Raw genomic sequence first — 24,750 nt, 5'->3', positions numbered from 1 at the left:
CTAACAGTTGTCAAAATAAAGAAAAAAGAAATAGGAGATGGAAAACTTAAATCACAGTAAGTCTCGAAATAGAACGATGCAATTCTCAAATAAATCACCAGAAATATTCCATTATAAACAATGAGAGGACTGTAAACTTGTGGTGTATATGTGTGTGTGTATAAATGACTTAAGTTAGATTTAATATCACCATCATTTGAATCCTCTTGAAATATATAAACTCTCTACAAACATTAGCAAAAATAAAACTTATACAGCCAATGAATTATCAAATTTAACAAACTCAGAAGTAGGATAAGTCCAACTTGATTTTTAAAAGCTTGGAACAACAGGTTCTCAAAAACATCAAATTGGGACCACAACACCAGATCATTCTCCACTCTCTTCCCATTTTACAATGCTCAATCAAATAGTGAGTAGCAAGTTGGTCCAACAGATCTAACACCTGAGAATCTTTGACTAGGACTGTAGCTGATCTTAACAAATACAGGACCAAAGGAAACAAAAACCTTCAAATATATATAATATCCAGCCACTTACCAGAATGTGACGTGAATTGTAGTAAGGCGCTGTTGTAACCAAGTGTTATCAAAATGGATTCTTTTCCTACACGGCAATATTCAGTATCTTTATTAACCAAGCATTTATATACACACACACCATCAACTGCAGGGAGAAAAAATAGTTACAACAAAAACACATGAATATTTGTGTTTATTTATTATTCACTTTTATATATATATATATATATATATATATATATATATATATATATATATATATATATATATATATATATATACACACATACACACACACACACACACACACACACACACACAAAATGTATATAATATTCTTCTTGGCAAGTTGGTGTCTGAGTATGAAGTCTACTACAAGTACTTTCTTGTTGGAGGAATATGAGCAGCAATGCACAGGGTTGTTAAGGTTCTTCCTCTGTGTTCAGGATCCTATCTTAGATAGAACTGTGTAATCAAGCTTAGACAAAACTGAATTTGGGTTGTGCATATTGGCCAAACTGATTGGTGTTCTTAATGTTACCAGCAAATGCTCTACTTCTTCCTTGCCTTGGCATAAAGCATCATATGAAACCTGATTGACCAGGATAAAGGAGAGGTAAGTATATATGAGCCCAATTCTGATATAAGGAAAATTGAAGCTTCAAACGTAAGGAGTGTAAATGATAAAAAGTATGAATCAATAAATGAAATGAAAAAATAAATAAATGCACCATGTGCTTGTGAAACTAACTGAAATGGAAAGGATCGCAATAGATGTCAATTTAGATAGTCTTCTAGCATGAACCTGCCAAATATATGTATGGAAATAAAGATGCCAGCTGAATTATAAATGAAAGTCTTAGTATCATAAAATACAAATTTCTGCTATCCAAAGAGAATTCAAGGTCTTTTTGTTTCAAATACATGATTCGAGCAAAGTGAGTTAATGCATACAAATGGAATCAAATGACTGATTTGATTGTTTCAGATGAATGATATAACTGGTGGACAATAAGAGGGTGACAAGAGATTCCAAATAGGAGATAAGTTTTCTGCTAGGGTCAAGAGTGAATCTTGGGAAAAATGAATATAAGAAAAATGTTCCTAGTAAGAAAAACAGAAAGGGGTGAAAGAAACAAAAATGAAAGTATAATAATTACATGTAATTATAAATCTAGAAAATAGATTCATCTCCCAATGGAATACACAGGAGATATAGATAGGAGGAAGAATGAAAAAGTCACAGGTCAGTGGAGTTGAAATAGTTTACATCGGGATAGAAAAAAGGCAATGTAGATGTGGTTTGTGAGAACAGAAAAGTAGAAACGGTATAAAGAATAGTGGTGTGAAATAGAGAGATAGAGATAGTTATAGTTTCTTTTTCCTTCTATTACATTTAATTTGTTTTGCTCGTTTGTTTGTTGTATAATATTGCATATCACAAAAGTCTCTCTCTCTCTCTCTCTCTCTCACACACACACACACTAGTTCTCACTAACATAAATTTATTTATAGAATACACAGATATTTTGATTTAGAAGAACGTCAATGCAGTACAACATGCATGATATAGGTCATAATTGCACTGGGGTATATGTGCTGGAAAAAAATAACTGAAGATATGTGAATGAGGTGGCACTTTTTCCCATATTGGTTGCAAAGCAGGCTGTGCATATCATTCTTCATACTATGCTTGCCATAGTAAAAGAAAAAAAACATCAAGCTTTTTTTTTTTAATGAACTGCTACAATGATATGCCACTAGTGTCAAATATTCTTATCAAAATATAACCTTTTAAAATACACATCACCTCAACCTAGGCAAACATCCTTGGCATGCTAGGTTTCATTACTTTTGACAGTGGAACTTTTTTTCTGTAGTCTATAGAAATTCAGTTTAATCAAGATAATAACTTTTTCCCATTTACATATAGTAAATATTTAGTATAGAACTCATTTATTTCTAAACAAAATCACTATAATTTCTCCCCTTTGTAATTTTTAAATAATTACAACAGTTTTAATTTTTATGGCAAATTATGAAAATGGATAAAAATGATCACATAAGTGCTTTTTCTTTCAGATTTGATGTTTTCCAATAACAGAATTATCATTTCTTGTTCTTTAATTCCTTTGATTAATCATTACTCAGTCGACATGCTATCACTTCTCAGGAAAAAAAATAGAAAGCATTTCAAAAAATCATCTAATTAAGCCTTGCAATCAAGATGCTTCATTGATAATTTACAGTGTAATCCTATCACATCTATTCAAACCCCTGGAAAAAGATTATAAAATATTCTTTGACCACAGTTGTAATAGCATTTGCTTATAGAAGTGCATGCACAACATTGGCAGACTAGATTCTCTGGCTCCCTTGAAGGAATTCTTGGAATCTTGATCCAGATCCTCGTGTGCACTCTGTCACACTTCTGGGGAAAGTGTCATTATCTATTTTACTACTCCAAAAAATAAATCTGTTTTTGCACTGGTTTATTTGGGAGGAGGAAATTGGCAGACCTTTTGCTTTGCTTTTCTCTGTAGCTAACTAAGCAGGCAAAATGATGACCATGGATCACTTGGAAATCTATGACAATGGATGCTTGCTTGCTTGGTTGTTTGCTTGTAGACATTTTATTACCCAACTAGGTAACTTCAGTGCAAGTGGGGTGGGGTTCCTGCTGCTTATATGCAGTAGTTGGCCGATTTTGTTGGGGGAGGAGTTTCCTCCTATCAGAATGACAGGGTGAAGAGGATAGGACGAGAGAATGATTAAGCTCCCTATCAGAATGACTGTGCTCATTTTCTAAGAAATGCGATTCTTTATTTTGTGTATCAAGATTAAAAGTATAAACAGAATCTGAAAGGCAATGGAAGAAAAGGAAGTAAATAACATTTTGACTTCTGGGGGGTTTACATCGATACTTGTTCCTTAAGAAAGGTAATACATGCACATACACACACAAGTAGATAAGATGTAACTAAGGCACACAGCTCAAATACAATCCAAAATTATAATGTACATCTAGCTTCAGTCTTCCCTATACTGCTGTATTCCTCTTGAATTTCCTACCTCAGATGCCTGGGGATTTGGAATTTGGCATACTTGGCTTGGAGCCAGACCAATTTCCGATTCCTTCCATGAGGGAGAGAGAAAAGAAACTAAGACAAAATTGAGCTGCCCATTCCTCTTTCTAAAAGCTCACCTAAAAGGGGACTTTTTTCCACTCCTGATTGGCTGCATTGTGTTTGATTTTCCCATTGTTTTATTCCCTCCGCCCACTGCTTATATTGCCAAGTGAGTTTTGATTGACAGATCAGATTTAGGGTCTCTTTAATTCTTTCAGGTCTCACCTTTTACAATATTTACTACACTAATAAATCTTTTTAAAAAGCCAATTACAGTTCCCCAGTGATAAAGCTATGGCAACGTAAGCATACAGAAAACCTTAAAGCACTTGTATTTGGAGGGTTTTCCCTTCCCCATGATACATATGAAAAGGGGGCTTGAAGCCTTTAGTTATTACCAATGTTGCTTCTAAATATATCCGTGGTTACAGGATATATGGATGAACTTGAAATTCAAAATCATTCTTTATGGTTCAAACTTTGCTCTGATGATACCACTAAATACTTCTGAATGGCTTTAGTGCTATGATAACAGTCGGGACAGCTTGTGTCTCTTGCCAAAAGAACTATAAAAACTGGAATAAGAAAAAAGAGGAAAGGTATTTCCATATCTCCAAAGGCCTCAGAAGAATGCTTGGAATAAGCTGTAGCCCAAAACTTGCTTCAGAACAGTAGCAATATCTGGAAGTTGAGTCATGACAATTGGACTTATTTTCTTGTTGGTTTGTGATATTAGCAGATGTTAGCAGACAACTCTACCTGGATGGTTGCGAATCTTCCATCAACATATTGCCAAGCATTTTTTTTTGGAGGGGGGGAACCCTGAGGTTGGTGAAGGAATAACCCCTAAGAATTTTAGACACATTCCAACTGCTCTTGGCCTACTCAGATTCCCCAAATCAACTTGTTCAGACTGAAAAAGCTGCTTGATTAGTTGGCAAAAAGTCTGAAACATAGAGATCACCCCCATCTAGTGGCTTGTCCACGGTTCTGTATTTTCTTTTGGACTGTCTAATTTTCACACTGCGGAATTATTATGATCTGGGAATAGCTCACACTACTTCAAATGAAAAACAGATTATGCACATTTCATTCACCAATGTATTAGTAATAATGATTTTTTTTTTAAATGTAGCCTCCTAAAAGAGGAGGAATGGTTGATTCTTCTACCTTTCATTCCATGTCTGATGGAATTCTCTTAGTCTAGAAATGAAAACTGAAGTTTACCCAAATTAATATGTGATTCATTGCCTCCTTCAGAACAACAAAAATATGGGACATTTCCCCATTGACTAATCCAAATGCTATTCATTTTCCTTCCTTATGAACTACTAGGAATCCATTTGCTGTCCTCATCCTTATCTAGTCTGTTTTGACAGGTGGCTAATTGGCACTGTTTTGATTGCGCATGTGAAGATAAAGTTATTTGCTGATTTCTGATTTCGCTATTCTCCCTCCCCTTTATGTCTCCAGCCAGCAGGAAAAAAATCTGCCAATTGAGATGCTGCAGCAAGAAAAGGGTAGAGCTGGCGGCAAGGCATTGTCCATCATCCTTAGACTTCTTCCTAGGTTCCTTCTACAGAAACCCAAACTACCATAACCCAAATAATTTTTTGTAAAAATGGAATCACAAAGCGAGCACATTCTCTTCCTTTTATTTCCTCTCTTTACACAGATAACCAATGTGGGAGAAGAGAAGTATTCTATTCTATTCAATTCTATTCTATTCTATTCTATTCTATTCTATTCTATTCCATTCCATTCCATTCCTTCATTATTTCAGTACAGACTTACAACAGTTCATTTAGTCACCGTTCAAAGTTACAATGGCACTGAAAAGTCAGTTATGACCATTTTTCACACTTAGGATCATTGCAGAATCCCCATAGCCACCTGGTCAAAATGCAGGTGCTTGGCAACTGACTCATAGTTTATGACGCTTGCAGTCCCAGGGTCAGGTGGTTCCCCCTTTTGTGACCTTCTGATGAGCCAAGTCAACAGGGAAGTCAGATTCACTTAACAACTGTGTTACTAGTTTAGCAACTGCAGTGATTCTTAACAAATGTGACTTTAAAAAACGTGGCAAGGAAAGTCGTAAAATGGGGCAAAGTTTACTTAACAAATTTCTCCCCCACATAAATTTTGGGCTCAATTGTGGTCATAAGTTGAGGACTACCTGTACACTGATACCAGGAAACACTACATCCATTTCTGTCCTACCATATTAAAATTCATTAGACATGAGTAACTTGATGTTATTACATGGGGTTCTAACTTCTAATCCTCTATTGGGAACCGAACTCACTTTAAGGCAGGGGTCTCCAACCTTGGCAACTTGAAGACTTGTGGACTTCAACTCCCAGAATTCCTCAGCCAGCAAAGCTGGCTGAGGAATTCTGGGAGTTGAAGTCCACAAGTCTTCAAGTTGCCAAGGTTGGAGACCCCTGCCTTAAGGTGCATTAACTTTAGGAGATAGCCAGATGCTGGTGCTTAGCAGTTGCAAAAGGAATATACAGATGCTCTCAGAATGGTGTAATATAATCCACCTTTCCAGAGCAGAGAAATATTTTTATTTCAACCTTGTATTAAATCAGTGAGACCAACTGAATAAAATATCTACAATACTGCTCCAGAGCAACTATACGGTTCTAAAAGATCACTGACAGAGCATAATTCTTGAGAGGAACAGAGCAGAATGACACTGATCAGCCTTTCAAGTTGGCAAAATCAAGAAACAGGCATGGCAGATATCCAGGAATCCTCTTGATTGTTAAGGTAAAATAACAGAATCTTGAAAGCAATTCAGAATTTCTCTCTGCTCCGTCTTATGCTACACAAAATCAAGGTGGGGTTATTTTGAGTTTTCTTCTCACTTTCCCCAGGTCTGAATAATCTTTTCTGGAAGTCCTACCTTAATGGCTGGTCCGTTCTTTTTCCATTCCTAAGGGCAGATTTACGTTGCTTCACAACAACAGATGAAGCTGACACAAGAGCCAAACCCACATCATCTGAAATTGCCGGAAACAGTTTTGAAGGTCTAGAGGCCAAAGTGTACAGATTTTACATATCTTTCAGCTGTTGTTGGATGGCCCAGTTTAAGAGGGGAGATTGCTATTTTAACAATAGTACAGCTAAGTACACTTTAAGAGCATTTCACTCATGGGCCTGGGAAAGAGACAAAAGCAACATCATGGAGATTCTGAAGAAAAAAAGATATTGCCAGGGTACATTTGTTATTTTGTTGGGTGTAAGTAGGAAAAGTGTTATGTGCTAAATGTGGCTCAAGAATGGATAGAATAGAAATTGGGGACAAGGAGTACCTCTCTATTGACTAATTCTTGCTGCAAGAAACATCACAATTATGATAAAATCAGGATGTGCTTTTTACTTTAAAATTAGCCAATAACTGGGCGTTGCAGGGGTATTTATTTATACCTCCACCTTTGTGCAAGGAGGAACAGGAGGAGCATTGCCAGAGCCCTGCAAAATGACCTCCAGCAGGCCACAAATGTGCATGTGGCTGCTCAAACGGTCAGAAACAGACTCCATGAGGGTCGTATGAGGGCCCGACGTCCACAGGTGGGGGTTGTGCTTACAGCCCAACACCGTGCAGAACATTTGGCATTTGCCAGAGAACACCAAGATTGGCAAATTCGCCACTGGTGCCCTGTGCTCTTCACAGATGAAAGCAGATTCACACTGAGCACATGTGACAGACGTGACAGGGTCTGGAGACGCCGTGGAGAACGTTCTGCTGCCTGCAACATCCTCCAGCATGACCGGTTTGGCAGTGGGTCAGTAATGTTGTGGGGTGGCATTTCTTTAGGGGGCCGCACAGCCCTCCATGTGCTCGCCAGAGGTAGCCTGACTGCCATTAGGTACCGAGATGAGATCCTCAGACCCCTTGTGAGACCATATGCTGGTGCGGTTGGCCCTGGGTTCCTCCTAATGCAAGACAATGCTAGACCTCATGTGGCTGGAGTGTGTCAGCAGTTCCTGCAAGACGAAGGCAATGATGCTATGGACTGGCCGCCCGTTCCCCAGACCTGAATCCAATTGAGCACATCTGGGACATCATGTCTCGCTCCATTCACCAATGCCACGTTGCACCACAGACTGTCCAGGAGTTGGGGGATGCTTTAGTCCAGGTGTGGGAGGAGATCCCTCAGGAGACCATCCGCCACCTCATCAGGAGCATGCCCAGGCATTGTAGGGAGGTCATACAGGCACGTGGAGGCCACACACACTACTGAGCCTCATTCTGACTTGTTTTAAGGACATTACATCAAAGTTGGATCAGCCTGTAGTGTTTTTTTCCACTTTACTTTTGAGTGTAACTCCAAATCCAGACCTCCATGGGTTGCTAAATTTGATTTCCATTGATAATTTTTGTGTGATTTTGTTGTCAGCACATTCAACTATGTAATGAACAAAGTATTTAATAAGAATATTTCATTCATTCAGATTTAGAATGTCTTATTTTTGTGTTCCCTTTATTTTTTTGAGCAGTGTATATATAAATTAAGCCTTTATCTGATAAAATGATATTATCAAAAGAAACAAAGGAATTTTGGGACAAAAATACATCCTTGTCTTATGGGTGAGTGAATAATCCATCTGACATGTGCTTCAAGGCAGAGACACTACTATAGTCTTTGACAGCAAACTGTTCCTTTTTCCATGTTCTGCTAGATTTTAAAGCATACTACTTCTTAAAACTGTCTTCAGACTTTCTACCATATTTGACAGATTTTTTTTTTACTATTGCTACAAACAGTAGATACTAAAATTGCTATTGACTACTAATGCATAAGCATGCATTAATATATATTATAAATATATGGCATGTTTCCTAAAACAGATAACAATCACTATAAAGGTATGCGCAGCTATACAGAAAGTTATAAAGTAGATTTCTTCAAATATTTTCCAACAATTCAAATTGACTGCTTTTTTCCAGTATAAGGCACAAAAATATACATGCAATCAAGCCCTAAATACAAGAATCTTGAAGAACAAGTTGTGCATAACTTTCCTTTTACAGTTCAGTGGTATTTGAAATTAACACTCTACTTTTTTTGGAAATCTGCCAAAACAGATTCTTTAGTTGAAAAATATTTATTTATAACTTCTCCAGTTCTGTTCATACGTATTTTCAAAATGAACAATGTTAGTAGAACGACAAAAGTCTTGTAGAACTTAATATTTTACATTAATACTACAATCTTAGTCAAAAGGTGAGATACTATAAGCAACACAGAACAAATATTGCCTTAGTTGTTATTTGATTTATACAGTATAGCAACTGATGTCAAATATATGAGCCGCGCAGCCGAGTAATTTCAGTTTAATTCAGGCAATGCTAAAGCAAAAGTACTAGCTTAAGTCAAATGCAGATATATACAAGGTTCTCGTGTTTTACTTAATAAGGAAATTTAGAATAACTCCGTAATTATCTATATTAATCCAATATAATTAACTCAGACTTTATTTCGAGTCTCAGGATAGCAAATACACAAGGTAACTAAGCTATTCACTTTTGCAGGTAAGACTGGTCTTATTCTGGAAATATGCCCGTTAAATGAAGAGGGTGGTGCATTTATTTTCACTGACTGCTTTATTATCAGACTGCCAGATGGGTAATAGGAGACCAATATTTTCAATTTTATGATACAAAGCTTATTTATTTAATTATATATATAAACCTAGCTTCCTAACAAATGATAGCCGTCCATTTACTCGGAGCCAAGCTGCACTAAAAGCCTCCAATATAGGAACACAATGTTGCCAGCCAATCAAGACACAAAAAAAGCCACAAAACAGACAGAAGATATTAGAAACACCAATCAAGCAGAACACAGCAAACTCCAAGACCAATAAACACAGACCAAGACTCCCAACCAATCAGGAGGAAGAAAAAACCATTCTGGCACAGCAGTAGGCTAGCCCCAAATTTAAAACTGAAACAACTGTAAAAGTCTGACTGACAGACGAACACAATACAGAAGCCTGATGATGGCAGATGCGATTCTGCCGAAACGTTGCTACAACTTTAAAAGCACAACTATAATGACATGGGAAAATACCCGAACAAAGCTGAATACCATATATGTAAGTACCCGCAAAAAATTAAGAAAACACGCACGCACACACACACACACACACACATATATATATATGCTGCCTAAACCTTCCTAACACAGTATATGATAAATATTATTTTTAAAGGATTTAGCAATTAGCAATTAGTGCTTTCCAGTCCTTTCTAAGAGGTTTCCAGAGTCAGCATATTGCCCCCAACAATCTGGGTCCTCATTTTACAGACCTTGGAAGGATGGAAGGATGAGTCAACCTTAAGCCAGTCAGGATCGAACTCATGGCAATGGGCAGAGTCAGTCTGTAATATTGCATTCTAACCACTGCACACCATGGCTAATGGTGGTTGGCTGAAATCAATTGCAGCAAGATCCCACAAATGGGAGGTTACTACTAAAAGGACATATTCCTTATGCCTGCAGCAGGATTTTCAAATTAGGCATGCAAATGGGGTAAAGCATCGAGTACCATGCCAAAATATTAATTTCTAATCAACTCTGCAAATACAAGATGGCCTTCTCATGTATTAATGGCTTTTTGAATATATATATCATGATATATCCTACAAATTCAGCATAGAGTAAACTCTTTCTTGTCAATGTCCAAATGATGGAAGCTGACTGTTGTGCTAAACAAATATGGCATACAGACATTTGGACTGGGGAAATACGATAGCAGATCAGAAATGGATTTCTGAATACAAATGGAAAAAAATCTGTTCTATACAGGACCTTTCCCAAAGAATGAATGAAGACCTCTCCAGTACATTCCTTCAATCATCATTTTTAGGTATTTATACGCAAGTGCATTATCTTAATCTTTTCTTGTGCAAGGTAAATGCGCCTTTAGCAATTTCTTCACAGGGTTTGGTTTCCAGATATCTTATCTTGTTGACAGCTCTTCTATTAACCTGCTTTGCCTTTTCCAGTTTTAAGTCCAGAACTAGGCAAAATACCCCAATGCTGCTTAACCATCACAGAATACAATGGAACTATTTCCTCCCAGGATCCTCATGCGTTGATTCTACTTGATTCTATTAATGCAAACCAGGACCGCCTTGTCTTTTTAGCTGCTGCAGCAGAGAATCTTTCTAACTTGTTTCTGTGTGCAAGTTGAGGTCATTTATGACAACTGGTACAGGTAGTCCTCAACTTGCAACAGTTCATTTAGCGACCATTCAAAATTACACTGAAAAAAGTGACTTATGGCCGTTTTTCACACTTACGGCCTTTGCACCATTCCCACGGCCACAGGATCAAAATTCAGATGCTTGGCAAGTGGCTGATATTTACGATGGAGTCACGTGATCAGCTTTTGCGACCTTCTGACAAGCAAAATCAGTGGAGAATCCTGAGCCACTTAAGAATCATGTTACTAACTTAACAAATGCAATGATTCACTTTACAACTGTGACAAGAACAATCGTAAAATGGGGCAAATGTTTACTTAACAAATGTTTCATTTACCAAGACAAATTTTGGGTTCAACTGTGGCCGTACCTTGAGGACTGCTTGTGTAAGAACAGACCTCTGAAGAATCCAAGTTGATACTTAATTTCAGGATAACACAAGCCCATTTATCCCTTGGATGCAGTTGTTTAACTAGCTAAAATCCCAAGCTGGCTATTTTCATCCATCTTCTCCATAGAGACATGATGATAGATTGAGCTACTTTACTGAGATCACAGCATACTACACTCATAACATTCCCTTGCTCCACTAAACTAATCATTTTATCATAGAGAGTGAACTGGGAGGGATGGAGATGGAATTAGAGTGGCCCAACTTGTTTTTGATGAATCCATGTGGTTTCTAGTAATGACAGCACAGTGTTGGTATGTATGCTGCTTTCTTAAAAGATATAATCTTTTTACAGATTTTTTTTAACCAAAACAATGCAAGTACTAGAAAACAAACAAAGAAAATAAGAAAGAAGTCAGTATAATAAAGAAAATTTAAAAAAAGAAAGGGTAAAAAGGATAAAGGATTCCAGTCTCTCTGACAGCTATTATAAATCCATTTATTTTACCCTCTTTCTAAGGTTACATCATCATACTGTGACATACATGCTTTGATAATCTGTTCTAGTATTTTATCCAGGACCAATGATAAATCAATGGTAGTTTCCCAGATTCTATACCTCTTTCTATTTTGGAATATCAAGATTATGTCCCCCCCCCCCCAACCTTTTGGCAAATAATCTATTTGATCTCTCTGAAGATAACAATAAGTAGTTCTGACATCACCGCTCTGTTTTACTTTTCAACTTCTTAGAAAGCTTACTATTAATGAATTCAAGCTTCTTTTTTCAATATGGTCCACATTACCAATATATGATGATGAAGGACATTAGGCACAGAGGATTGCTCATAAGAGAAGAAATATGTTTGGCAAGAGCCTTGTGAATGTTACTAAAATGGCTTTAAACCAGAAAGAGAGAGAGTGACAAAGAATAGTATAAAAACTGATAAGCTCCTCCATTATCATGACTGACCATGATAATGAAGGTGCTAACAAAGGGACTACTGGAAAATTTTCAAAATGTGGTAACAATGAAATTAATGAAGAGTGAATCCCAAAACGTCCAATGTCTGTATACCAATCCACAGAATATGGGTAATAAATAAAAGAACTATAAAATCCTATTACTGAAAGGCAAATATGACCTGATATGTATCCCAGAAACATGGTGGGTCAGGTCATAGTCAGAAGATAGAACTTGAAGGCTCTTTCTTCTTAACAGACCAACAAAGGTCTAGGAGATCCTCAGTCATCCAGGTCATGGTTGTCCCAAAGGTGCTTTTTCAAGAGGCACCTGGACTTTCTGATTTTTCTTTGAAGACGTTTCGCTTCTCATCCAAGAAGCTTCAGTTGTCTCTTGAAAAAGCACCTTTGGGAAGACCAACAAGAGGGAACAGAGTCCCTGTATATAAAAAATATATATGCCTATAGAGAAATCAATGCCCCTGAAGATGATTCTGTTGAAAGCATTAACTAATGCTTGAAAAAAGTGAGCAACAACAATAATATCACTCTGAATATTTATTACGCTAGCAAACCCAGAAGATGTAGACCTTTTTAAAAAATTCAAAAGATTATGTGTTCCTGGTAATGAGAGGTTTCGGTTGCTTTAATACCTCCTAGAAATCTCAGCTAGCAGTGGTTGATTTTTGATGTTTCTGAAAACATTTCTTTTTATGAACATAGATTGACTGATTGGCTTAGATGTCAGGCAGGCTGTGATGTCACTTGGGGGGGGAAGGTGGTCCTCAGGTGATTTTTGTGAAGTTCAAACTGGAGAGGTTACTCAATCTATTGCTTTGATTACTCTGCATGAAAAATAGGGAAAGAAGATGTAATAAAAAAAGAGAGAAGGAAAACAATATCATCTCTAGCCTTCTTAAATCAATAGGAGTTGGATTTCATTTAACCAAGATACTAACGATTCATTCATTTCATCTGCTAACATCCCAAAGTGAAGCATTTTCACAGACTATAAATTTTGATATAGAAATATGCTGCTAGCAGTGAAGACAAGGTACTAATGCCTCCATGAAACATTAAAGATATTCAGAGAGTTCAGGGGAACCTTCTATTAAATCAGCCTACTGTAAAGTATATGCTGAAGTTTTATTCATCTATTTCTCCATGCTCATTGGAGTTGACTGCTAAAAGATCTCAGTCTATAACTGAGCGGCTCTCTGTGACAATCTGAGAAACATAATATTCTACAGACCCTATAATAGATTTCTGCACGTGTGTGTTTTTGAGTTGTTTCCTGAGGAACCATACGCCTCTTCAGTTAGAACATCAGAAATAGCAATGTTTCTTCCCCCAGAAGACAGCTTGTCTTTTCCAGCAAGTTATCATCACAGCTACAAGGATGTTTAAAAGCACATTCTGTAAAAGGGTATATTCCACACAGGGTAACATGACTTGATTTACACCAAGATGAAAAGAATGGACACTAACAAGAAATATCCTACAATCTTTTACAGCAAACAGGGGACTCAACAGGAGACATGAGGAGATTCTTATTGGACTTTTGGAGCAGAATGATTTCTCAGAGTAAGAAACTTTGAAAAACTAGTGGTGTGGATTAGAAGACTCCTACTTAGCCTGTGTTATAACAGGCAACCCAGCCTCTGATTAATGGCTTTTGAACCAATAACATTGTTGGCTACAAACCCGGTTTGTGGTTCTTTCATATCTGCTGGCAAAATCCATTTATAATAGCAGCAACAACACAAAAACAGCAACAACACCAAAGCCATTATCTTGCCAGCAAACATTCCTTGTGGCTATTGCCATTTGATCGGAGCAACAAATCTCATAATCTGAATGCTGAAATAGAAAAGTTGAGGGGAAAGTTTCAGACCCAGCACAGAAAAGATGTCAGAGGGAAAGAAAGATAAAAATTACCCTCTAACTAGACAAAGAAAAATAGATGCAACATATTTGCCCAGAGATTCCTTCAATAAGGACGCCAAATGTATTTTGCAATACAGACATACAAAAGAATCCAAATTATACTTTAATCTCATTCTTCTGGCTTTTATTGGCCACAGAACTTTCTCAATCAGCATCTCCTTTTTCTAACAAACACTTAAAAGAAAGTCTTCATTTTTTTAAAAAAATCCCATAACCTCTATGGATTCAGGATAGAAGTCAGGGCTCAATATTTAGTTTTGTGGAACACCTCACCGACCCTAAGGGCTCCCCATGTTCTCTATTCACCAACACACAATAGCCGCAGTCTTTTTTCCAAAAGCCATAGAAAATTTGGCACCAGTTTTCTAAGATACACAGAGATAACATCGTTCTTCTCAGCATCTGTGAACTGCATACTTAGTGCATAGCAAACAGAAGATGGCCTATATCCCAGCTGCATTCACTTTCATTATTTTCTAGCAGCATGGTTCAGTGGCTAATATACTGGATCTGTGCCCAGGACATTTTTTTCAGTACTCAACTCAGGCAAATACTCAAGGATAGCTTTAGGCAAATCGGTAAGTAAAAGTAATAATGCTACAGGAACCTGAGGGGAAGAAAGGGCAATATGTTTTACATTTTTGTACCTTGAGCCTAAACTTTTGCGGGACTTTGAGGTCAGCTTATTCACGGGCAGTGTATTTTTGTGATATTTTTGTTGAAAAGTTGAGGGTTAGCTTATTTGTGGATGGGGTTATGCTGAAGTACGTGAATATATGTTTGTCTATGTGTGTAGTGCCCATCTCTCCAGCATTGGTTAAGAGCTGAAGTAAAATATTGGGACATCATGTATGTATGCATGGGAATTTTCTAAAAGATAGTCTCACTAGGATGTCTTCCAGCCATTTTCAGAAGTAGTTTTCTTCTCGTAAACCAACACTTTACTGGAAATCCCTTTTGGGTGTATGATACACATATGAGAACTGGATATAGATCCTGTTTCTTGTGTACTATTTTGAAATTTTGTTTTATGGCATCCAGAGTCTGTATTTTGACCAGTAATTTGTGCTCTTCAGGATTAATCCAAAATTAAGATTGTTAATGTCTGGAAAAAGTCATTTGGACTGACAGCTGGATTAGTCATTAGTTCCAGAAGTGAGATCTAAAGGAGGAACAAATCCTGTAGGCCACATAAACTTGTCTGAAAAAATATATGGAGATGACAAGATTTATAAAATAAACTCAGCTAGTTCATCACTGCATCAATAAAGAGTAGAAGCTGCATTGGTGTTTTTATTTATTGCTATTCAAAGTATACTGTACAGCGATACAGACATCTGCCTGACTGGAGGCATCTCTAATTTAATTCTGGATTAACTAAGTAGACAAAGTTTTAAAAAAAGAAGATAAGAGTATTTTGACTTCAATTCAAACAGGTATTTTGGAGTCCATACAGCACTTGTCTTTTCCCACGATTGTGAGGCAGCTATAGATGACAACAGTAGTATCTCAGGAAAAGTCACTGCTGCTTTAAAGAACTGCAAATAGATATTACATTTGGATTTACATGCTCCAAGGCACTGTTTGGATTCCAATTTGAAGCAGGTAAAACCCATAAACTGAGCCTACATTTCAGTCCTTACAGATTTCTGTATTGCAATACAGGTAGTCCTTGACTTACAAGTTTGTTTAGTGACCATTCAAAATTACAACATCATTGAAAAAGGCGACTTATATTTTTCACTCTGACAACCGTTGCAACATCTCCGTGGTCACGTGATCAAAACTCGGATGCTTGGCAACTGGTTCATATTTATGGCGGTTGCAGTGTCCCTGGGACATGTGATCACCCCTTTTGCAACCTTCTGAGAAGTAAACCAGTGGTGGGCTGCTGCCAGTTCAGACCGGTTCTAGCGAACCAGTAGTTCCAACCGTCAGCTGGCCCCACCCACCCGCCCGCCCTCACCCTATCCTGTCGTATATTTCCTTCTTTCTTGCTCAGCTGATTCGCACGGCGTAGCTGATTTCCACGCCTCAACTGTTCTACTTACCAGGGCTGCCCTAGAAGATAAGCAGTTGAGCTTCAAATTGCGGTATTTTGAACGCCATTTGCACGCGCAAAGCACACGCTCACAGAACCGGTTGCGAAACTGGTTGCAGCCTTCCACTGAAGCAAACTCAATGGGAAAGCGAGATTCACTTAACAACCATGTCGCTAACTTAAAAATTGCAGTGATTCACTTAACAACTATGGCAAGAAAAGTCGTACATTGGGACAAAACTCAACAGAAATTTTGGGATCTATTGTGATCTCAAGTTGAGGACTACCTATGTCTCAAGTCTTTTAAGAGCCCTCCTAGTGTTTGCAGGAGGTGTACCTTATCTGGTTTCAGGGTCAGCTAAAAAATTATGGACATCGTTGTTGGATTACATATTAGTTCACTTTATTGATTTGTTGCTCATAATGTCTGAGCTGACCGTAAAAGTGAATGAGCTATACCTCTTGAAAACTCTATGGAGAAAGCAATAAATCTACCCTTCTCATCTGCTAATGTGAGAGGCCAATCTCATTTTTATTAACCTTCAGTCAATTATAGACCACAGTAGGGAAAAAGCAGACACATTGCAGAAAAAGGAAAATAATTTTTACAAATTGAAGGAACAGACTACCTAGGGAATTGATTCTGCTATTGTCCCCTCAGGTAGTGCATACTAAATGAAAAATATAGCAACATGTGGGATTGTTTGCCTTCATATTATTCTCTGCTTTCAGAGACAAATAGATATCCTCAACAGAGCCTGGAAAAGTATGGCCACATCCAGATAGGCAGTTTAACTTTACTCCAGGTGGCACAAAGTCTGCAAGCATAATTGTTCTGTTTCCTGTTGTGCCTTAATTGCAAAGCCAATGAGTGATCCTGTTCCCTAAATGGGAAAAGTTAAGGAAAGCATTAGGTGATTTCCTACTACCGGTAGCAGGAAAAATATTACACGTGCTTGTTGTAATGAGGTGGGATAAGCTGGACCAGGTAAGATGTAAGTCTCAACAAAAAGCTAAGCCCCAAACTGTATTCGTAACTATATTCATCTGCCTGAATCTGATTCACAAGAGTAGATGGGGACTTTTCACCTCTCCTGGTTTCCTGGAAAATCCTCACTGACTCAGGGATCAAGACACTGTAGACTTTACCCAATCGATGGATTCTCTGACAGATAGTCCTCAACTTACGACAATTGAGTCCAACATTTCTGTTGTTAAATGAGACATTTGTTAAATGAGTTTTTCCCCTTTCTTGCTACACTTGATAAGTGAATCACTGCAGTTGATAAGTTAGGAACCTGGTTGTTAAGTGAATCTGGCTTCCCCATGGACTTTGTCAGAAGGTCACAAAAGGTGACATTACCCCCCCGACACTGCAGTCATCATAAATATGAATCTGTTGCCAAACTGAGTTTTGATCCCATGATCGGAGGGATCCTGCAAAGGTCAAAACTGTGAAAACGGTCATAAGTCACATGTTTCAGTGCCGTTGGAACTTTGAATGGTCACTGAACAAAGTATTATAAGTTGAGGGCTACTTGTATTTATCCCGTCTTTTATTTGTTTGCTCATCCTTATGTCTCTTTTTCCTCCACACACTCCTCTTTCTGCATGGTTTTTCCTTCTCACCTCTTTTTTTCTCACACACTTTCACTGCTTTTCCATTTGCTGTCTCATGCTTTCTCTCCGTCTCTTGCTTGTCTCTCTCTCTCTCTGCCCTGAAACAGGTGACTGAGAAACTATTAGCCAGGGATGGATAGAGGATTATCCTGCTTATTCAGTACCACTGCAGGCTACATGTCAGCCAGAACACTTTTTAAGTCTATGTCTAGCTGTCTCATGTTAGACTGCTACATCTGTATAGACAAAGAGTCCGGTTGGATTAATAGACCATCGAAGACCCTTTCAGACCTAGGATTCTATTAATACCTCATCGTTTCTGCTTCCCAAATGAAAGTGGCCATGGAAGGAAGTTCCTAGGAACTGGAGGTAAAGGATTTGCTTGTAACACCCAAAAGCAGCCAATGAGAGTTGGATCATTTCCAGCTGCGGTCAACGCTTCTGTAGTTGCTACCACAAATGGTGCGTAATTGTGCAGCTTGTGTCAGCAGAAGATGGAAAACACTTTAACCCTGGATCAAATAACTACAAAGTTGTGTGGCTTCAGCTGTGGGGCTTTGGATGAGAAGAAGAAACATCATGAGAGCATGTCATTAAAGAACAATTGGCGTGGTTTGGGAATAGGTTGGTGACCTCTCTGGCTGGTTGTTCTGTTTGCTCACTATTGGAATAAGTATAACCAAATAGTTATGAGACATTAGAATTAAATGCAAGTCTGACCTGTACAATCGCCATGCCTTTCATAAACGATTTTTACATTTCAAAGCTTAATTAGGAGTTGGTCTCTAATTTGAACACAACTCAATGAAACTTCATGCTCACTGGAGTTTAGTCAGCAGCTCTATTTGCTTCCTAGAACATTACATATTACAGCTCACCCCTCAAACATATGCAATACAAATAAAAAATAAGACCTGCATACATGTTATAGTTCATTTTTTTCAGTTCATTTAAAAAGGCTACACATCTAAGAGTTGAGAAGTTGCAACAATTCTATGACAGCAACTGTGGAATTAAGAGGAGCTACAAAGTAGTCTTCCATATTGCATCTGTTTATTTCTTAATCCAACTTGCACGCTGCCTGACTCCCAATGATGCTGGGTACCTCATAGCAATCAAAGCAAGGCAATTACCACAAAACCAATTAACAGGGGAAAACAAGATTAGAGATGACAAGGACGACAGATTGGACAAAGCAAGGCATCCCATCCTCCTTTCTTTTGTGCTATACCATTTATTTTACTCCGCAAAGTTTTAAAAAAAAAAGAATAGTTGGGAAGTTCAAGTAAACACAACATAACGAAGTTCTCAGGAAAATCTCAGCAACTTTTGCAACTCTAAAAAATGGGTTAAAAAAAACTTTTAAGAATGTCTGCCTAACTCTTCAAACAGGAACCAATGTATGTTGTGCAATCTCTCTTTCTACACATTATCATTTGAAACAAACAAAAATACAGATGTCTATGGAGATGCTCAGCCATCCAAGCCATGGCTGTCCCAAAGGTGCTTTTTTTCAAGAAGCAGCTGGACTTACAGGTTTGTCTGGTGTTGTTTTTTTTTTCCCTTTGAAGATCTTTCTCTTCTCATCCGAAGAAGCTTCTTCAGCTCAGGCTGGATGGTGAGGAAGTTTCCCCACCATCCAGCCAGAGCTGAAGAAGCTTCTTGGATGAGAAGCGAAAAGTCTTCAAAGAAAAAAAAAATCCAAGTTACCTCTTGGGAAAATAAAAATTAAAAATGAACACCTTTGGGGAAAATACAGATTATTTAAGGCGGTGAGGATTTCCCCACGCAGGAGGGGGGGCTCCCGCCGAGACCCTCGGACCGGTTTCCACGATCAGCCCCCCGCGAACACTGGTGGTGGTGGGGGGAAAACCTGAGAAGTCCTCACACGCGAGTTCCCCGCCATCCCCTCCCAGAAATCGCTCTGGGCCGCATTCCCACAACCGGCCAGGACCCCTTTTCCCCATCGCGCCCAGCGAAAGCAGCAGCCTCCACCGCAATCCCTCGCCGGGACCGGCCAGGGGGAACAGAGAAGAAGGCCGGCTGGTGCTTCTGCTTCTGCCGCTTAGCATTCTCCCGAGTTGCCCCTCCACCCGCCCTCCGAGCCATTTGAGGATTTCCAAGGCTACGAAAGGCGAAGAGGCTCCTCGGGACAGGCAGGCGAGCAGCGGCTCCCCGAAGGCTGCCGGCCGAGGGCGCGAAAACTTTCCGCGGAGCTTCTCCTCCTCCTCCTCCTCCTTTCGGGCTAAGGAAGCCCCCTCTCTCCCGCCCTTTCCCCGGCCGGCCACACCTGCCCGCGCCGCTGGGCTTTACTTAACCGTCTGTCACGGCCACCTCGGCGCCTCCGTCCCGCGCGCGAAGCTCCAGGCGGAGGAGGGCGGCTTTCTGGGCGGGCTGGGAGACCGGCGGCAGCAGCCCTTCCCGGAGCTGCTCCTCGTTGAGGCGAAGCAGCCGGACGCTGCACTGCAGAAGCTCCTGGCCGGGCGCTGGAGCAGCCATGGATGCCGCCTCGGGGAGCGGCGGGCGGCGGCGGCGGCGGGAGAGGCCGGCGCCCGCAGGCGGAGAGCAACGGAGGCGGATTCTGGTCGGGGCGCCTGAAGCCGCCGAGCTCGAGCGAGTCGTCCGGGGCTATAGGACCCGGCAGGGAGGCGAGGAGGCGGGCGGGGAGCGGCGAGCTTTCCTGCCGAACGAGTTCCCCATCGGAGATGCCGCCGCAGCCGCCGCCGCCTCGCTCGCTTCGGCATCTGCAGCGAATCGGGCTCCCTCTCCCGTTTTCCTCCCGCTTCCCGCACTTCCTCTGGAGGGAGAGGGAGAGAGAGAGAGAGAAATGTCCCTCCAGCGAAAAACGATTTGCGCGCTCACACGACGACGCGGAGGGAACGTTCCGGCGAGCTGCGGTGCCGTCGCTTGGCGTTGGCAAGAGCGACGCCTGCCGGCTGCCTTTGGAACTGAAGGCGAGAGCTCGAAGGAGCGCCAACTATGTCGCTGACACAAGCGTGCATACCGCACACATCCGTCTGTCTTTATCTATCTATCTATCTATCTATCTATCTATCTATCTATCTATCTATCTATCTATCTATCTATCTATCTATCTATCTATCTATCTATCTATCTATCTGCCTAGCACACATCAGTCTGTCTTTATCTGTCCATCCATCTATCTATCTATCTATCTATCTATCTATCTATCTATCTATCTATCTATCTGCATAGCACACATCAGTCTGTCTTTATCTCTATGTCCGTCCGTCCGTCCGTCCGTCCATCCATCCATCCATCTATCCCTATCTATCTATCTATCTATCTATCTATCTATCTATCTATCTATCTATCTATCTATCTATCTGCATAGCACACATCAGTCTGTCTTTATCTCTATGTCCGTCCGTCCATCCATCCATCCATCCATCCATCTATCCTCTATGTATGTATCTATCTATCTATCTATCTATCTATCTATCTATCTATCTATCTATCTATCTATCTATCTGCATAGCACACATCAGTCTGTCTTTATCTCTATGTCCGTCCGTCCATCCATCCATCCATCTATCCTCTATCTGGCTATCTATCTATCTATCTATCTATCTATCTATCTATCTATCTATCTATCTATCTATCTATCTATCTGCCTAGCACACATCAGTCTGTCTTTATCTGTCCATCCATCCATTATCTATCTATCTATCTATCTATCTATCTATCTATCTATCTATCTATCTATCTATCTATCTATCTATCCATCCATCCATCCATCCATCCATCCATCCATCTATCCTCTATCTGGCTGACTGGCTGTCCGTCCATCCGCCCATCCATCCATCCAACCATCCCTCTTCCATCTATCTTCTATCTATCTTCCATCTATATAATCTGTCTGTCTGTCTATATCTATCTATCCATCCATCGACCCATCTATCCACCCACCCGTCCACCTGTCTGTTGGTCCATCCATGCATCTATCCATCCGTCTGTCTGTCTCACTATCTACTTACTTTTCTGGCCTCCACTAAACTGGAGTAACTAACTAATGCTGCTGGATTGTTCCAACCTGGCACCTGCCCTCCAGGGCATAATCGAAAACATTCCTACTGGCATGTTCTAGAATTTGGAATGGTGTCTTTTATTAAGAAAACCAGTTGGGCAAGACTCCTCAAGGCACCAGGGCTGGGAACCAAGAGATTGTATAAGGCCATTTCTGAGCCAGGAGAAAGGCAGGTGTGTCCTGGGAAGAAAGGCAGGTGTGTGTACTGGTGCGGCAGGGCAGGGGTATGGCTGAGGAGCAGGGCACCGCCTACTCCTTCACAAACCCTCCTCAGCATGGGCTTTGCCCACCTGACTGCTTGCATGGATGTGTACAACCTCCTCGCCCAGCCATGGTTTGCATGCACTGTGACCTGTTTTCAGTGGTTTGTAGTAAGAAAAAAAGTTTGCTTAGCCAGTTCCAGGTTGACCTAAGGATACCCAGGGACTTGCTGTAGCTAATCAATGCATCAGTTAGAAAAGAAACAAGAAGCTACCTATTTTTGTCTGGTGTCTCAGTGTATGATGGAAGCTGGGTTAGCCTCTTCTGGAAGAAGAAAAAGGGATCAAAAGAGAGAAGAGAGTTGCTAAATACAAAAGGAGAAAAGAGAAAGAGAGAAAAGTGTTGGGACTGAAATAGGAATATTCACAATAATAAAACAAAACAGTTAGAAAGGATCTTGGAGGTCTTCTAGTCCAACCCCCTGCTTAGGCAGGAAACCCTATAACATTTCAGACAAATTGTTATCCAATCTATTAAAACCTTCCAGTGTTAGAGCATTCACAACTTCTGCAGGCAAGTTGTCCCACTGATTAACTGTTCTAATTGTCAGGAAATTTCTTAGTTCTAGATTGCTTCTCTCCTTGATTAATTTCCCATCCATTGCTTCATGTCCTGCCCTCAGGTGCTTTGGAGAATAGCTTGACTCCCTCTTCTTTGTGGCAGCCCCCAAGATATTGGAACACTGCTATCATGTCACCCCTAGTCCTTCTTTTCATCAAACTAGACATACCCAGCAACCATTCTTTATATGTTTTAGCCTCCAGTCCCCTAATCATCTTTGTTTCTCTTCTCTGCACTCTTTTCCAGAGTCTCAACATCTTTTTTACATCATGGCGACCAAAACTGGATGCAGTATTCCAAGTGTGGCCTTACTAAGTCATTACAAAGTGGTATTAACTCTTCACCTGATCGTGCCTGAGTTTTAATAATGAAAAGGCTTTTTTTCTGGAGCTTTTGCGAAACTGTAAAAGAGTTTCTTCCTTCAAAGAAAGAAGCTTCAAAAGAATCTCTTCTTATATCTTTACCCAGAATTTGCTGGCTGGGTCATTCTGAGAGTTGACGTCCACAAGTCTTAAAGTTGTCAAAGTTAGAAATTCCTGCCCTAAACCATTCCCTTTGTTTTTGAGACACAGGGACTACCCAACGATGGCCAGAAAACTAAAGTGCTTCCACTTGTAATTAATCTCTTTCAAGGTCATTGTTATCAAAATGGAGTAATGGGAAATAAAGCAAGTTAGGCTTTTCTGCCAAGAAGAATCAGCAGAAATTTTTCTGGTTGACGGGTTTTAATTCTGCCTCCATTCTTATATTTTCCCGTTTTGGCAGCTCCTGGAGGAGAGTTTTAACGGCATCTGGGATGCAAAGTAAATCCACCAGACATCAAGAAGGAGAATATATATTTAATACAAAACTAAAATTACAATTACAAAACAATAAAAAACCTAAGCAAAATGGTCATGTTCTAGAATATGTGAGAATATACATTATAGAATATAGTTTAACATCCTGTGAGTTATTGGCTTTTCCTTGGGGCTCATAACAATATTGTCAATGAACGCAGATCCTTAATTGTCACATAGATTTGCCAGTTTCACCTAATGTATTTATCTTACATCAAACCTGTCACCATTTTATCAAGACCCTCAATCCTATTGCACACAGATAGTTTATTATAGTCACACAGTTCAGAGTTGAAAAATAAAACATGTTAAAAGTAATATAAGAATAAAAACACAAAAGAAGAATGTTGCAATTGGTGATGGGCTCATATCTGTGAGCAGTCACAATGTGCCTAACTTCACAGGCAACACAATTTGGCTATGTTCAAGGAAATTAAATCATAGTGGTCAGGTAACAGCCGTGTATTTTAAAAAGCCAGAATTTCCTGGGTATTTTTACTGGGTAAAGGTTTCTAAGCTTTGCACAGAGGTAGTCAATGAGGTTAATCAGAAGCACAATTGCTGTTTGTTGAAAACTAACCCACAGGCAAGTTGAGAGGATGTTTGGACAAAGGCTTTCTGCTTTCTTTTTTTAAAATACCAGGGGTGGGATTCTACCAGTTCTGTCCACCTCTGTAGAACCAGTTGCTCTGAAGAGCAGCAGACAGAGAGCATACAAAGAACTGGTTCTATGTCTGCTGCTGTTGTGGTCCACCTGCCCACCCGGGCTCTTACCTGACCTTTATTTCCTGCTTTTTCAACCGCAGCTGCTTTGCATGACACAGCCGTGGTTAAAAAAGCAGGAAAAAAAGTGCTTTTTGAACCGCTGCGCACCCACGCCCAGCGCTGCTCAGCTGTGCAGGCAGCTAGCTGGCGATGATATACATGCGCGCGCAGTGTAAAATCACCGAAACGGTAGTTACACTGGTCGGATCCCACCCCTGAAATATTATCTTATGTCCAAAAATGTCAGAATTTTTTGGAGTTACCAGATCATCAAAGTTTGAGCTAAGGAGGTACTCTACTTCCTGGGTACCAGACAGAGATCCTCTTTGTTAGTCCTCATGGCCTGGCCAGAGCAGTGGAGCCTGCTCAAACATGCGGAATACAATTTAGGAAGAAACAACAGCTTTGTTAAAAACAAATAATCCACCACAAACACCTCA

At 39.8% G+C, this 24,750-nt stretch overlaps 1 protein-coding gene across 2 annotated transcripts in view; it reads right to left on the bottom strand.

Moving 5' to 3' along the window:
• The window catches only part of LOC113417354 (histone-arginine methyltransferase CARM1-like), a 53,999-nt gene extending 33,285 nt beyond the window's left edge, over nucleotides 1-20,714 (bottom strand). The window contains exons 1-2 of one of the 2 annotated variants that reach the window (XM_026675716.2): nucleotides 20,155-20,714; nucleotides 541-666 (exon numbers count right to left, since the gene is read on the bottom strand). In XM_026675716.2, the coding sequence (XP_026531501.1) occupies nucleotides 541-666; nucleotides 20,155-20,335 (307 nt within the window). In that variant the 5' untranslated portion in view covers nucleotides 20,336-20,714. The remainder of the gene's footprint in view (nucleotides 1-540; nucleotides 667-20,154) is intronic. The other variant, XM_026675724.2, reaches the window with a different exon arrangement.
• Nucleotides 20,715-24,750: the final 4,036 nt, after the last annotated feature.

This window comes from Notechis scutatus, chromosome 2 (assembly GCF_049901735.1).
Source record: "Notechis scutatus isolate UNSWTSFEM ecotype Mainland chromosome 2, rNotScu1.2, whole genome shotgun sequence".
NCBI classification, from domain to species: Eukaryota; Metazoa; Chordata; class Lepidosauria; order Squamata; family Elapidae; genus Notechis; species Notechis scutatus.
Note: the sequence above shows the minus strand (reverse complement) of the source record. Positions and strands in the feature narration are given on the sequence as shown.